The sequence below is a fragment of the Stegodyphus dumicola genome, chromosome 9 (genome assembly GCF_044657685.1).
Source record: "Stegodyphus dumicola isolate Sdum_Otavi_A_Nest chromosome 9, ASM4465768v1".
Taxonomy (NCBI): domain Eukaryota; kingdom Metazoa; phylum Arthropoda; class Arachnida; order Araneae; family Eresidae; genus Stegodyphus; species Stegodyphus dumicola.
In genome coordinates, this window is record NC_140776.1 from 94,644,614 (window position 1) to 94,658,450 (window position 13,837).

At 32.7% G+C, this 13,837-nt stretch overlaps 1 protein-coding gene across 1 annotated transcript in view; it reads left to right on the forward strand.

The window, feature by feature from the left end:
- The window catches only part of jef (major facilitator superfamily domain-containing protein 6 jef), a 90,811-nt gene extending 80,407 nt beyond the window's left edge, over positions 1-10,404 (forward strand). Inside the window, exon 10 of the mRNA XM_035349910.2 lies at positions 4,455-10,404. Within this exon, the coding sequence (XP_035205801.1) occupies positions 4,455-4,598 (144 nt within the window). The 3' untranslated portion in view covers positions 4,599-10,404. The remainder of the gene's footprint in view (positions 1-4,454) is intronic.
- The last annotated feature ends 3,433 nt before the right edge of the window (positions 10,405-13,837 follow it).

Genomic DNA, 13,837 nt, shown 5'->3' on the forward strand with positions numbered 1-13,837 from the left:
TACAAGACAAAAACTAAAACGAACATCGTAAATCAGTACTTTGTGTGTCCGCACTCTGAGCGATGAGAGCCTGTACACTTCGTTTCATTGAATCATAGAAGTCTCGAAGGTAATCCTGGGGAATTACATTCCATTTGGCTTCGACTTGACGCCGAAGTTTAGTTTTAGTACGTGCCAAACAGCTGTACGAGCAAGTCGCCGACTGACGAAATCCCAGATATGATCAATTAGCGATATACCCGAGAATTAAGCAGGTTATGAAAGAACCTGTTGTGCCCTAAAGAAGATTTGTGCAATCTTTGAGAAACATGTGCGCGAGCATTATTCTGCTAAAATACAGCTCCCGGAAACATATAAGCATTCTGTACCGCACCACGCGCATAGGGAAAGTCCATCTCCGTGATTGGATATGGCTTCCGATATTGATATCAATTTCTCTACGCTTAGGAACGCCTTGACTTTGCTTGAGCTCGAAAATACACCTCCATACCGTTTATTTACATTTTGATAGCAGTACCAAAAAGATTATTATCGTTAATGACGTGCGTTGAATTTTTATTGCGAGTTACTCTTATTACGGCACGATGTGATGAATTTAATATAAAAATATATAGTGCTTTTTCTTTTTCATAGAGAAGAAATTCAGTATCGCTAATTCCGCCAATGGGTATTAATACTATGCGCAGTGGTTTTTTAATAAATGTATTCTTAATTTAAAAGCCTTCATATAGGTTTCGCGATTATTAATTATTGATTCATGTTCATTCAGTATAGATTCTTTGCAGATACAATCTCCGAAAACAAGAGACAAGTCAGTTTTCACAAACAGCAAAAACGTTGGTAGTAAAATAATACACAGTAAATTCACAATATTTGTAGTCAATCTGGAAAAGGTGGTAGTGTTGCTGTATTGAGAATATGGCAAAGCACACTAGGGCTATCTGCCTAAGGGGAGGGATGCCTTCGTGGAGGACTTTCTAAGGGAAATCGGCTCGTATACACATTACACATGGGGAAAACCACGAAAACGCCCATGCAGCCAGCCCGTTCGCGGTATTCGAACCTCGGACCGAACTACTAGTGTTCAGCGATTTTGCCGCTCGGCCGCTAGTGGGCGTCAATCTGGAAAAGTAAAATTTATTTTTGAAGTTAGACTACTATAGATTTGGAACACAGAAATAGAGACAACTATTGCATAAATTGAATATTTCCCATAAATCTGTGCTTTATGAATACTGCCCATTTTTAATGTATAATATATGTGTACCTTTGCACAAAAATAGCGTTTATCAGAAAAGAAAGTTTTTTATATACGTGTATTCAGCGAATATACTGAATGAGTTTTTTTCTTTTATTTAAGGCAACGGAACATTAGAAGTGTGAAAGACATGAACAATTATATGGAAATAACATATACAGTTGCAAAGGAAATATTTTCTGCAATGTGAAAGGAACAGAATGCAACAAAATTTCAATCATAATATACTTACTAGCACATCTGCCTTTATATTTGAGTCGAGATTTGAGAGGTTGCTTCTGATATTAACAGCATCTTTGAAGGAATTTATAATTTTATTATTCCATAAACAAGATGGCATCCGCATGTCAATTTTTACGTCTGGCATTATTATTCAAAGATTACAAATGATAATGTTCATGATTCCGTATCACTCATGCACGTCATTCAACGAAACTAAAACTATAAGAATTCCACCTAAACGTCATTACACCAAGAGAAAATGATGTCATCACAAAGTATGTCCAATCACAAGTACGTATGTTTCCTTATGCGCTTGGCGCGGTACAGATATGCCTCCCGGAATACGTCGAAAAATGGGGACGACCTCTGGCTCTACAACTTCTCTTATGTAGCGATCACTGTTGAGGTTGCCCGCAAACTGCATTGGATGGAATCGACAATTATATCCAATAGGCCCTTACACCATGATTCCAGGTGTTTGTGCGGTAAGATGCTAGATAACACTCTATGATATCAGTCCTTTCCCTCTGTAACGTCTGATGCGCACTCTTCCATCATTGCACTCCAGATTGTAGCGAGATTCATCCCAGAAGACAATTTGTAGCCACAGGGCATGCCACGCACTGTGTTGCCATTGAAGTGGGAGGCGTCTGTTATTCAGCGACAGGGGAATTCTTCAAAGAGAAACCTTTGCACGCAGTTCATTCTGCAGGAAACGGTGACAAACCATGGAGCTGGGCAACCCAACCTCTGTAGCCATAACGTTGTGCTAACACACGAGAGGACGCTGTACGATCCATCACAGCCCATGCGGGTGAGGTGTCTGTTGTCCCGCTGTGTTGTGCTTCCGTGCCCCACTGCCCAAGATTCCGCCTTGTTTGGTTCTCCTCTGCCCATTTCTCCCAAACACGCATCACTGTTGCAGCACTGCTGCGTGCGAGCTGCGATTGCCCCATTGTTAGTTGTTGGTATAGCAACCTCCACTGTTGGCGAGGCATATTGATCAGTATTAAACGTTCACCACAGACAGAGGACCATAAACAAATTTCAACACAACTTTACAGTCCTTAGGTACATGGAGCAAGCGGCCAGTTCTCATTCTACATCAGTCGCTTTGTGATTCTAATCATTTGCATGTTTCATCTCACTTTACATTTCCTGTAAACTTGGTTAAATTTGCATTTCATGGCGTTGCAATTTTCACAAACATTAGTGTATATTCGCGTAGTAATTTTTTGTGAGAGCAAGAAGGAATGAGGAATATTTTTACATCTATATTTCATACTTTTAAACTAATAAATTTTTGCTAAAAAAAACTGAAGGAGTTTTAAGCATTCGGAAACTGAAAACGAGTAGAAAATTAATGCTACATTTATAGCAGTTAGCAGAATTTTAAACTTATAAAGGTAACTATTAAAGGCCTTTTATTAATTAATCTGATATATAAAATTATATTGGTAGTTTCTCATACCCATATTAACACTTTAATTATTTGTCAAATTATAAAAGTCATTTTCTTTCACTTTTGTTAATCTGATATTCTGTTAGGAAAAATTAAATCTTCTTTTGTTGCAGTTTATTCGTTTCCTTGAACTGTCATTAACATTTTAATGTACAGCGTTGATCATTTGGATGTTGATAATTTGTACTTTATCATTTGGATGTTGATTGTAGTGCTGACGGAACATGTCAGGGGTTAGCTGCATAGTATTTCAGTAAAAGATTTTGATTCACTGAATTATGTCAAACCCACACTAGGACTATCTGCCTAAGGTCCTTTTAAGATGCTTATAGATTTAAGATGCTTTTATGACAGACTTTCTCAGGAACTACCTTTTTATACATTAGGAAATTCGCAAAACGTTATACACTAGAAAAATATTAGGTTATGCATTAGGAAAGTTAAAAGTCGCAAAAATTCTTATGCATCCTGCCGTTCCCCGGACCGAAAAGTTGAAAGAAAATAAGTCTGCAGTTTGAAAATTAATTTTAAAATGTATTACTTTTAAAGCCTGAAAATCACATGTCTGTGATGTTGTCTTTATGCGATGTTTTCTAAGTACTTTATTTTTCCCCACGATATTTTCAACGACGATGTGTTATGAAGTATTTGAATCATTTTATTTTCGATGATGATGTGTTGTTGTTCTTGCTAATGCTCACTTGTTTGGCCTATAGTCAGCCGAACGAAATTCCTCGTAGCAAGGAACGCACGTTTACGCCTGTTGTTGGCAACAACCTTGAACACCATGCAGGGGACAGGGTCATTTAGCTCAGTTCCGCCCCCAATTTTGATGGAGAGCACCCCGGGCTGGACGGGTCCGAGAGTATCCCATCCTTCTTCCTCTACCACCAAACATCTCAAAAGGACATTCGGCTCGCCACATATTTAGAGTGCCCTGTACCGTACGGACACTATACATTTACAAACATCCATGCCTTCTCCGAGATACGAACCGGGCCCTTCGGAATGGCAGTCAGTGATGCTAACCACTATACCAGTTGGGCGGCCGATGATGGCGTTTTATACCACAGTGTCTCAGAACTGCGATGTTTTCTCCTTGCTTTCTTTTCTCCGGAAATTGTTTTGTACTACGTAATTTTCTCCTTGCATTGTTTGGTCCGCGAGATTTTCGGCAAACACTTATTTTTCCACCAAAATAAAAACTAACATCACTCTTTTGACGTGAGATATCTTCAGAGTATCTGGTAAAAAAAAGTAGATACGCCATGAAACATTTCGGAGATGATTTCATAAGGTGAAAAAGCTTCAGCTTACACTGAAGCTGCTAAATTATTTCTCCGTCTTTCCGGCATACCTTCGTGGTGTAACGGTTAGCACAATCAGCGCATATTCGAGAGGTTCAGTTTCGATTCCCGGCGAAAGCATTGCTCATTTTTCATGCCTCCTGCTTACCAGATCTTACTGTGCAAATGTAAACCATTCATTAATCTATTTACTTATTTATTTCAGGCTTATGAGGAAGTTACGTCACTGGCTAGAAATATTAACGAAAATGCAATTCCCAAGCAACAAGTATTAGTTGGGCCGAAACCAAAAACTACATTCTACAACCCACAACCTGAAAACCGTACTAATACGGCCTATGATTGGTGAAGAAATTTGGAATATATCTATGACAGCCGAATCTAAGACTGGAAGACCGTGATATCATAAATAAGGCTCTAATTATATTTTATGAGTGATTTTCATTATATTATTAAACCAAAAGTTCATCCTTCTATTGTTACCGTTGCCAGAATAATAGATCTATATTTTCAAAAAAAATATTCGAAAGGTTGTCATACGACTGAAGCATAAACTCAACATTTTGTTACCGATTTATATAAATTATCATAACTCAGAATCAGTATATATACTATTTTCACTGGCTACGCTAATTCGCAGAATACAACTCGCATTAGAATGGTCATTCTAGTTATGAAACGATTTACATATGATTTCGCGCAATGTAAATAGTATACCTACTCAGTATTAATATTTCTTAATACGTTATTAATACTTCAATGTCATTATTATTTGTTAACTCAAGTAATGTACTTTTCTAAATGGGCTGTCTTATTTTTATGTTATTAATTTTGTTAATTGCTAGATTAAACACAGTAATACGCTCTATCTTAAAAACGGTGACAATTAACCGTTTAAATTCATTAAGTTAATCATCATCTCACTTTTTCACAGTACTATGTACACGTTAACAGTTTTAATTTGCTTAGAAATGTTTATGAATTTTGAATTTCTTTGCCCATTCCGGCTATGTTTTTGCATAACATAGTAGTAACGTCCACATAAAAAAATTTAAGATATATTTTTCACATCTCCATATAAAATGTCCTGTATTGAATTATTTTTCATAACAATTATAAATTTCTTTCTGCAAGTTTAGTTTTAAAACATTTATAAAAATCACCAAAATTCGAAGTTATTTTCATCTGAAATAGAAAGAGAAAGTGTGCTTTACGTACGCACGTAATTTGATGGGCATATTTAAAAAACTTTAAAAAGTTTCGACATATTAGCCTAGATTTTTTATTCAGCGTATGACAACCCTGTCGTAGAACAGTAATTACAAAGTATATTTACGAGTATATAAAATGTGCAGTTTTAATGTGCCTCCCACTAAATACCAGTGGTCTATAATGAATAGACTACAGAAATCATAATACTTATAACGTGCTGCATAATGGGCAGCACGTTATAAGTATTAAACTTTCGTTTTGCATAGATGTAAAAATTGATAATTTACTCCTAAATAAATTTTGACATTTTTAATGGAACAGAGATAAGATAAATAACAATGGTAAATAACAATGGTTTTCTTTAATATTTTTAGTGATTCAAATAATGCCTTGTAAATGCACATTGAATGCATGATTAATAAGTTATTTATAAACTAATGAAAATTATTAGATAACTGAAGAAATACATTATGCATTCTATAAAACTTTACATAATTTTCATTGGTGGAATTTAAATAATATTTAGGGAGATGTGGTCTTTCATTTAAATTTTGCTTTCCCCCAAAAAGTACTTGCTTCTATTGAAATATTTCTCTGTACTAAAACAAATGGTATTATTTTTCACTGTGAAAAGATTTTAAAGTAATTTTGAGTAAATTATATATTATTGAAATTAAGGCGTCCATCAAACATCAAGGAACTAATAAAATTTCAGAAAATAGCCAAAGCTATATTAGTGATGTGTTAAATTTATTAAATTTTGTTTATCTCACAGAATTTTTTGTTACTTAAAGCAATCAGTTATACGTAGAGTTTATGAGATTATATTAATATATTAGCACTGCAAAACGTTTCATGATGAGCATAATTAACAAGGCTTTAATTTTGAAATCATACATTAAATAATGCATACACTTTAAAGTTAAAATTGCCATAAAGTTTTCCGAATATTTTAGATTATTTCAAAGTTACAGAATACAAGAAGCTGTGCCTGAAAGTCTTATTGTAATCAAATAACATGCATCAGATTATGTTAGCAATGTACAGAGGAAGTAATTCTAACTTAAGCCGAAGAATTGTCCTGTTATTCTCTGTCACTGACAGCTGTTTACGCGAAATTTTAATCTCGGATCATCAATACTGAATATGTCGTTTAAATATCCGAGAAGGAGGGTGTACGCCAAAGCCTTTCAAAAATGTCTTCTCTTCACACAGAAGATTTATATAAACAGTGTAGAGATGAAGCGTAAGGTGGGAAAACATTATGATTATCATTTACCTCTGTGCTTAATTTCTCTTTCTTGCCCTTGCACTGAATAAACAGCTAGGAATTTGCATAGCTATGTTATTACATTTTAACTTGTTCTTCTTTCTTAAAGGAGGTAAGTATAAAAAAGAAGAAAGAAAAGAAAGTTCAAACCAAACTCCCTTATCAGATACAATAAGAACTTTATACAAGGTGTTAAGACTCTCACAGATAAAAATGGCATTAGAAGAATTAGTTAAGAATCACCGTTTTCATTTTTATTTATTCCAAACATTCATTACTTAACATGGCAATCAAGAAAGTAAGTGCAATTAGGCAATTACCAAACTTTTTTTAGTATATTCATGCATCTATGCTATAATAATACCGGTTTTCACTACAGTTAAGTGGTGGTGTGGTGTATTTAATTATGGCAAAGCACACTAGGGCTACCTGCCTAAGGAGAGGGATGCCTTCGTGGAGGACTTTCTAAGGGAAACTGCCTCGTATACACGTTACACATGGGGAAAACCACGAAAATACCCATGCTGCCAGCCAGTTCGCGGGATTCGAACCTCGGAACGAACTACCAGTGTTCAGCGACTTTACCGCTCGGCCACTGGTAGGCCCTCAACAGTTAAGAGTGAGAAGAAATTATGCAACAATACGCGTAAACTTAAACTATGGTACATATATCTGTTTTTCAGTTAGTCAACTTCAAAAGTTTTGAAAAAGAATGTTATGCGACATATTGCAGATCCATATTATAGGGTTAATAAACAAAGGAGTAAATGTAAAAAAGTAATAACTTAGATCTCCTAAAACGATAAATATTAATTAAAAGAACGTTTCATCGCGTTATTAATATATTTGCTTGTTTAAAATAAGTATATTGTGAAATATATTTTTTTGACTTATAAACTCAATTCAACAATCAGTCGCATAACTTCATTTGGAGATTCACGAATTTCTAGAAACAAAATCGTTCACGATTTAGTCAATACAATACTTAAATGCATTATTTTTCGGTTAAATTTGTACTGAAGAAAGATTCACTATTCTCGTACTTAGTTTAAATTAATAAAATTTAATAATTATAAAAATAAATATAAATAATAAAACTGAAATTTCCTGTAAATATTAAATAATACAAGTATAAATACATTACAATATTTGATGAATGTATGGAATGTTCTGCAAACATGCTAGAGAATATATCATTTACTGATCTATAACGACAGTCTTCTCGAAAACATTTTAATTACTCGTTCCATTTACCAAGCAAAGAAAAATTTGCCATAACGAAATAGGAAATGTGATTTGGTGGTCCTAAATAATAAATAAAAGATATTATAACGTAACATGTTGCATAAAATAATACTCGAAATGGTTTCATTATTCTATAACTAATAAGAACTAATAAATATTACATATGACTCTTTTTATTTGATTCATACTGACTACAATAGACACCCGATAAACTGCGGTAATAAAAGACGCCATCCACAGTTAACCCAAAATCCCGGTGAATACGGCAGCTGTTAAAAAACACAAGAAAGAGAAATAATCCTCATTATAACTAGCAGAAAAATGCTGTTAAAATTTACGTTCATTTGTAAGCAGTTTAAATTGGAGAATTAGCTGGCCGGTAAACTAAATCTACCCAAGGATACTTTTCCAAACGGAAGAGACAATGTTCTTTGTTTACATTGCCCTTGTATTTTGATACTTCTGTACGACTTTAATTTACTTTTAACAGATGCTTGAACAATGTTTATATATTCCAGATTATGGCCAGTTAAATTAGCCTTTTTCTTCTCATTTTTGTACTTTTCGTAAAGGTTTTGTTATATTTTGATGTTTGTGATAGCAAATATTCCATTGTTCTACGATATACAAACTTTAACTTTCTTTAAAAATAATTCTTCTTTAAAAAAATTCTTCTTTTTTATGGCCCTGTTCAACAGCAGTCCAGTCAATAAGGAGTTAGTTGCCTGCAAATGCAAAGTTATTAAGTTTTGTATAGGAAATCCCATGTAATGATTATAGAGTAATTCTACCCATAACATTAGGAATACCATTTATTTGTTATACAGTACAAGCAATTATATTGTAAAGGTATACTGAATTATAAAACAGCTTTTTTTTTTATTTATTTTTATCTTTGAAGTGGCATATACTATTCCATTTGAGTTGAAGTTACAAGTATTTAAAGTTAAATAAATCAGTTAGTTTGACTAATAAATTGCTTAAAAATTTTAGAACTTAAGTTTAACTACATTTTACTAAAATTCTTTGATAATTACCAAAATCGAAGTCAAAATTATGATTTAATAAAATAATTGAACCAATTAATTAATTAGGAAACACTCTTAAAAATATTTTAAAAATTAGTATTAGTTATTTTTTCCATATAGTGACCAACAAGTAAATTTTGTCTAAATTTTGTAAGAGGTTTAATTTACAAACAAAACATTATATATAAAGAATAAAAAACAGCACTAAAACTGAAACTGTAAAAGTTATAATACTATAAAAAAAACTTTGTTACGAATCTGATACATTTAATGTTTTTATAATATCATTCGCTGTGTTTTAATAATTTCGAATTTCTTACCTTTGAAATGAATGAATAAGATGTAAAAAATATACGGTCTCTTTCGATGACTGAATTATATTTCTAACAACCTCATCGTTAGCTCGGTAACAAATACTTTCTGACAATATTGAATAATGACACATTTATGCTTAAAACTTTGAAACGCCCTATTTTTCTTCAACATCTTTGTCATGCATTTCATCTGTGTGCAATATGTATTCATATCAAAAGTTTAACTGCTTCCATGACTCAGGAAATTTATGTTCCTGTAGTCATCATTGATGAAGATTCAGCAATAATTTGTGTATGGGATGATAAAATGACACTGGATTACGTTCTTTAATGAATCCATTATTTTGTGATTTACATTTTAAAGTTGAATAAACCATAATTATGAGTATCATAAGTTTTTAGGTGTTATTGAGAATGTAAACCTATTAAATATTGGTAGATAATGTGATGAATCATTGTAGTGAGTATTCTCATGCTGTACATATGAGCAACTAAACTCTTTCCCATGCTAACGGTGATTTGAAATATGGGCTATAAAACCGTACTACATTCAGATTTTATAATTCTTTCCTTATAGTTTTACAACTAAATTGTGTATCTTGGTTTTAATTTAATTTAACTACATGTCTACCGACATTTTATTTTTTGAAATCTTTGTCTGTGTCTGAATACATTAGAAGCATTCTGTGAATTTATAAAATGAATTTTTTTTATTTCTTTCTTTGGTATATAGAAATAGAAAATATTTAAAGGAAAATTAAGTGGCCAAAATTTCAAGCGTGAGTTTTATAAAGATATTCCAGATGCATCATTTCTTTCATGTGTGAAATAATTATAAAATTAATTACAAAAAAATTATTATTGCATACATCAATAATTTTATTTCACACTTGAAACTCAAACTGAATTGGAAGCATTTAAAAGAAATGTTGGTAGCACATTCTGTGAATTTTATTTTGAAAGCATGCTTTAATTTTATTTATTAGATTTTATGCTTTTGATTTGCATTCTTTCATGTACATTTTTATCATTGTTTGTTGTTTTGTGGCAAAACTTGCATTGTAAATAAAATCCCGCGAACAAGTATTTTGTTTTTATTCTTTATTACATTACTCGCATTTTCATATCTTATCCATTTTATAAGTATTAAACTAATTATGCTAATATAATAGTAGAATACGGAATATTTAACATTGTCACGTAATAGATTCTTCAGTAAATAATCTACTATTCTGAAATTTTTTTTAAATTCAAATCAAAACCTGTATCCACAACTATATGTAATGATCATTACATACAGTTGTTTAAGCTTCCATTCATACATTTTATTAAAACCGTGACGTGAAATTTCGATAGCAGAATAATGCGTTTCCAACTCACTCGTGCCACAGATGAAGGAAGGCTATTAAATTCTTCAAGGGGAATAATTTCGTTTAATTTTTTATTATTAATTGCTTTCACCATATGTATTCAATTTCTTAAAATAAATGACTTCGTCATTAGATAGTTCTGATTCAGTTATGCTACCATGACCATATTTGATGTCAGAATGTCTTAACATTATCACATAGTCTAGGATCTAACCTTAAAACAAAAACAAAACCTGAATTTTAAATCTAGAAACAAAAAAGGAGTAAATTAGATAACAATCTACTAATAGAATCTACTAACAAAAGAACATATAACAGAAATTAATTTAGAGCAATGAATAAAATGGCTACTACTAAGTAAGCCTCGATCCTTAAATCATATGTTTGGGGCTATTATCAAAATTTCTATATCATAAAACGAAGCAAAAAACTTGCAAAAAGCTGTTTGTAGAACCTTCAAAAGAAATATACCGGATCATATTCAAGTAGATTCTACTTGGTCATAATCAAGTAGATCTATAATTGGTAACATCATCATTTTGCCAGAAAGCGAACAAAAAATCTTAAGAGGTGGCACACAGACAAAAAAAAAGGAAAAGTAAAAACAATTTCGTGCTGATGAGAAACCACAACATCTAGTAAAACGTCAGAAAATAAGCTCTGGCTAAAGTCGGTTGATAAAAAAAGACTGAGAAAAGTGACGACAACTTATTTGAGAAGCTACTATCCGTTACTGATCAATTCTAACATTCTGTTTATAATCAGCATGTTGGCAAGAATTTGAAACGTTTTTCGTTTCGAAGCCATTTAGATATTTCTGGAATGTGTGAAAGAGTGAGATTTAAAAAAAAAAAAGAATTTGAGCAAGTTAAATGAGTTGGATTTGCGATCACTAAGTTTAAATTTACAGATGAAATATTTGCGTGCTTTAAATTTTTGTAATCCTAATCTGGACAAGGTAATTTAACATCATTATCGAATATGAAATAATTTCAAGTCCACTCCTTAATTCACTTGGCATGATCACTATTGAGACAATCAGATGATATCGTCTATGAACGCACTTGTAGACACAGAAGAAAGTTTAAACAACCATAACTTAACAATGTTATGGTTGTAATGTTGTCTTGCACTTACAAAAAGTATGATAACACACATATGAACTTAAAATGCAATAGTTGTTTAATACTGAAGATTCACAACTGTAAAAACTTAACAAGAGTTGGATCAATTTTAACTAATTGCGCGAGTAACCTAGGGGAAAACTAACGCCGGCAACTTAATTTTCGTCCTTGGGTAAGGGAAATAGTACTTACGGTCAGCGTTACTGCTGAAGCTCTCTAAGTTTCAAGACTTCTGTTCATACGTATACTTTTTCCTTGTGAGAGCTAACAAAAAGTAGAATTGATAGTAAAGCTCAAATCATAATGTAATGGGTTAATTAAACTAAGTACTGTACAAAGTACCTGTCGTAAACATCACAGTTTCTTCCAGGACCCTCTATAGCAGAAAGATTAATTTCTCCAGCAAAACGTTAGACAGAATTTTTACGATAGTTTGCAAATGGTCTAACAAATCTTCAGTGTAACAACAAATCTAAACATTACGGTGAAATTATTAAAATAGTCATAATGGAACCATTTTAACATGCTCATTCGAAAGATGCACATATTCTTTAAATCAGCTTACTGGAGTAATTTCGTGCGTACGAGCATTTAGAAAAAATAATTTCACTTTCTAGTTTTTTATTTATTGTAAACAATTGTGTTATAAGATGAATTAGAAATTTTTCATTCACTTTAGTTATCAAGGGCTATCTTCTGCATAGCAAAACACTCCATAAGAATAATAAAAGAAAGTTACATAATATGTATCGCATAGCCCAGAGAAGGGAGGGCATGAAATATGGCATGCAACTTCTTCAGGTCCATAGGCTCTTCAAAGTGGTGGTTTTTAAATTCAATTTAGATATATTTTAATTCAATAAATGAATTGTTTACAGTTTTTCGCTATGTCCTTGATTAATCATTATAGGATTTTAATCTTTTGCACTTGCACGGGCAAATGCGTGTGAAAATAATCCTCTAATTCTTCAACATAAAGTTTAGTCGAAGACTGTAACGTATATTTGTGTAATTCAATTTCCGATATATTTTTGCCAATCATTATATGTTTAGTATATTTTTTAACTCGAACATATGAGAAATGTAATGGATAACGTATTGAAATTTCCAGAAATTTCAAAATTAAATAATTAAATTAATGATTCAAAAGCAGTATTTGGTCGATTTATTCCACATTTTTAATATATGAGGTTACAGCTTCATGTGCCCAAGTGCACCCTATGCTCCAGTGGTTCTCAACATATTTTGCCCCAAGCACCCCTTTCACCATCACTAGACGATCATTCCTTCCTCTTTTCCCAAACTCGAAGTGGTCATAAAGAAACTTTCCCGATGTATAAATCCCTAGCGGCCTATTCGCTCAACCAATCGAAATTAAATTTCAGATATTATTTAAAAGTATGCAGTCAAGATCGTGATGATTCATAACAGCAGAACTATCATAAATTTGTAACTTTATAGTTAAAACATTTCGAAACTTTCGAAGGGTAACTCATATTTTTTCTACGCAATTTGATCAATGAACTGAAAAACCATAAATGGCGTGGGAACGATATATGGATCACGAAAATTGTCGGCTTAAAACATTTGCAAAGAAGAGCATTGTTAAGGACCAATGACACCAGAAGACATGGGAGTTGAAGAACTTTTTTTGATATTACAAGTTTTCAACGTGCCCATCTTCGCAGACGATAACGCATTGCATGTGGGAGATTATTGACGACAATGACGAACATAACATTACAGGAGGAATTCACGTTTCATGGCGCCTTTTAATTCTGTCAAACCTTGTGGATTTCATGTGCACATCTTATATAACCCCAGAATCAAAAACCCATACAGGGGTTTGACCACGAAACTGTAAAGTACGAGAGATAACTCTGTTTCCAAAGTGCTGTTGCAGTACTTACCAAACACACACGGCGACGTGTAGAAAGAGCACCATCTTGCACCCATTACAATGTCGTTAACGACATTTCCCTGCTGCATTTCTGGAATTAGCTATTTTTCAACATTTTTTTATAA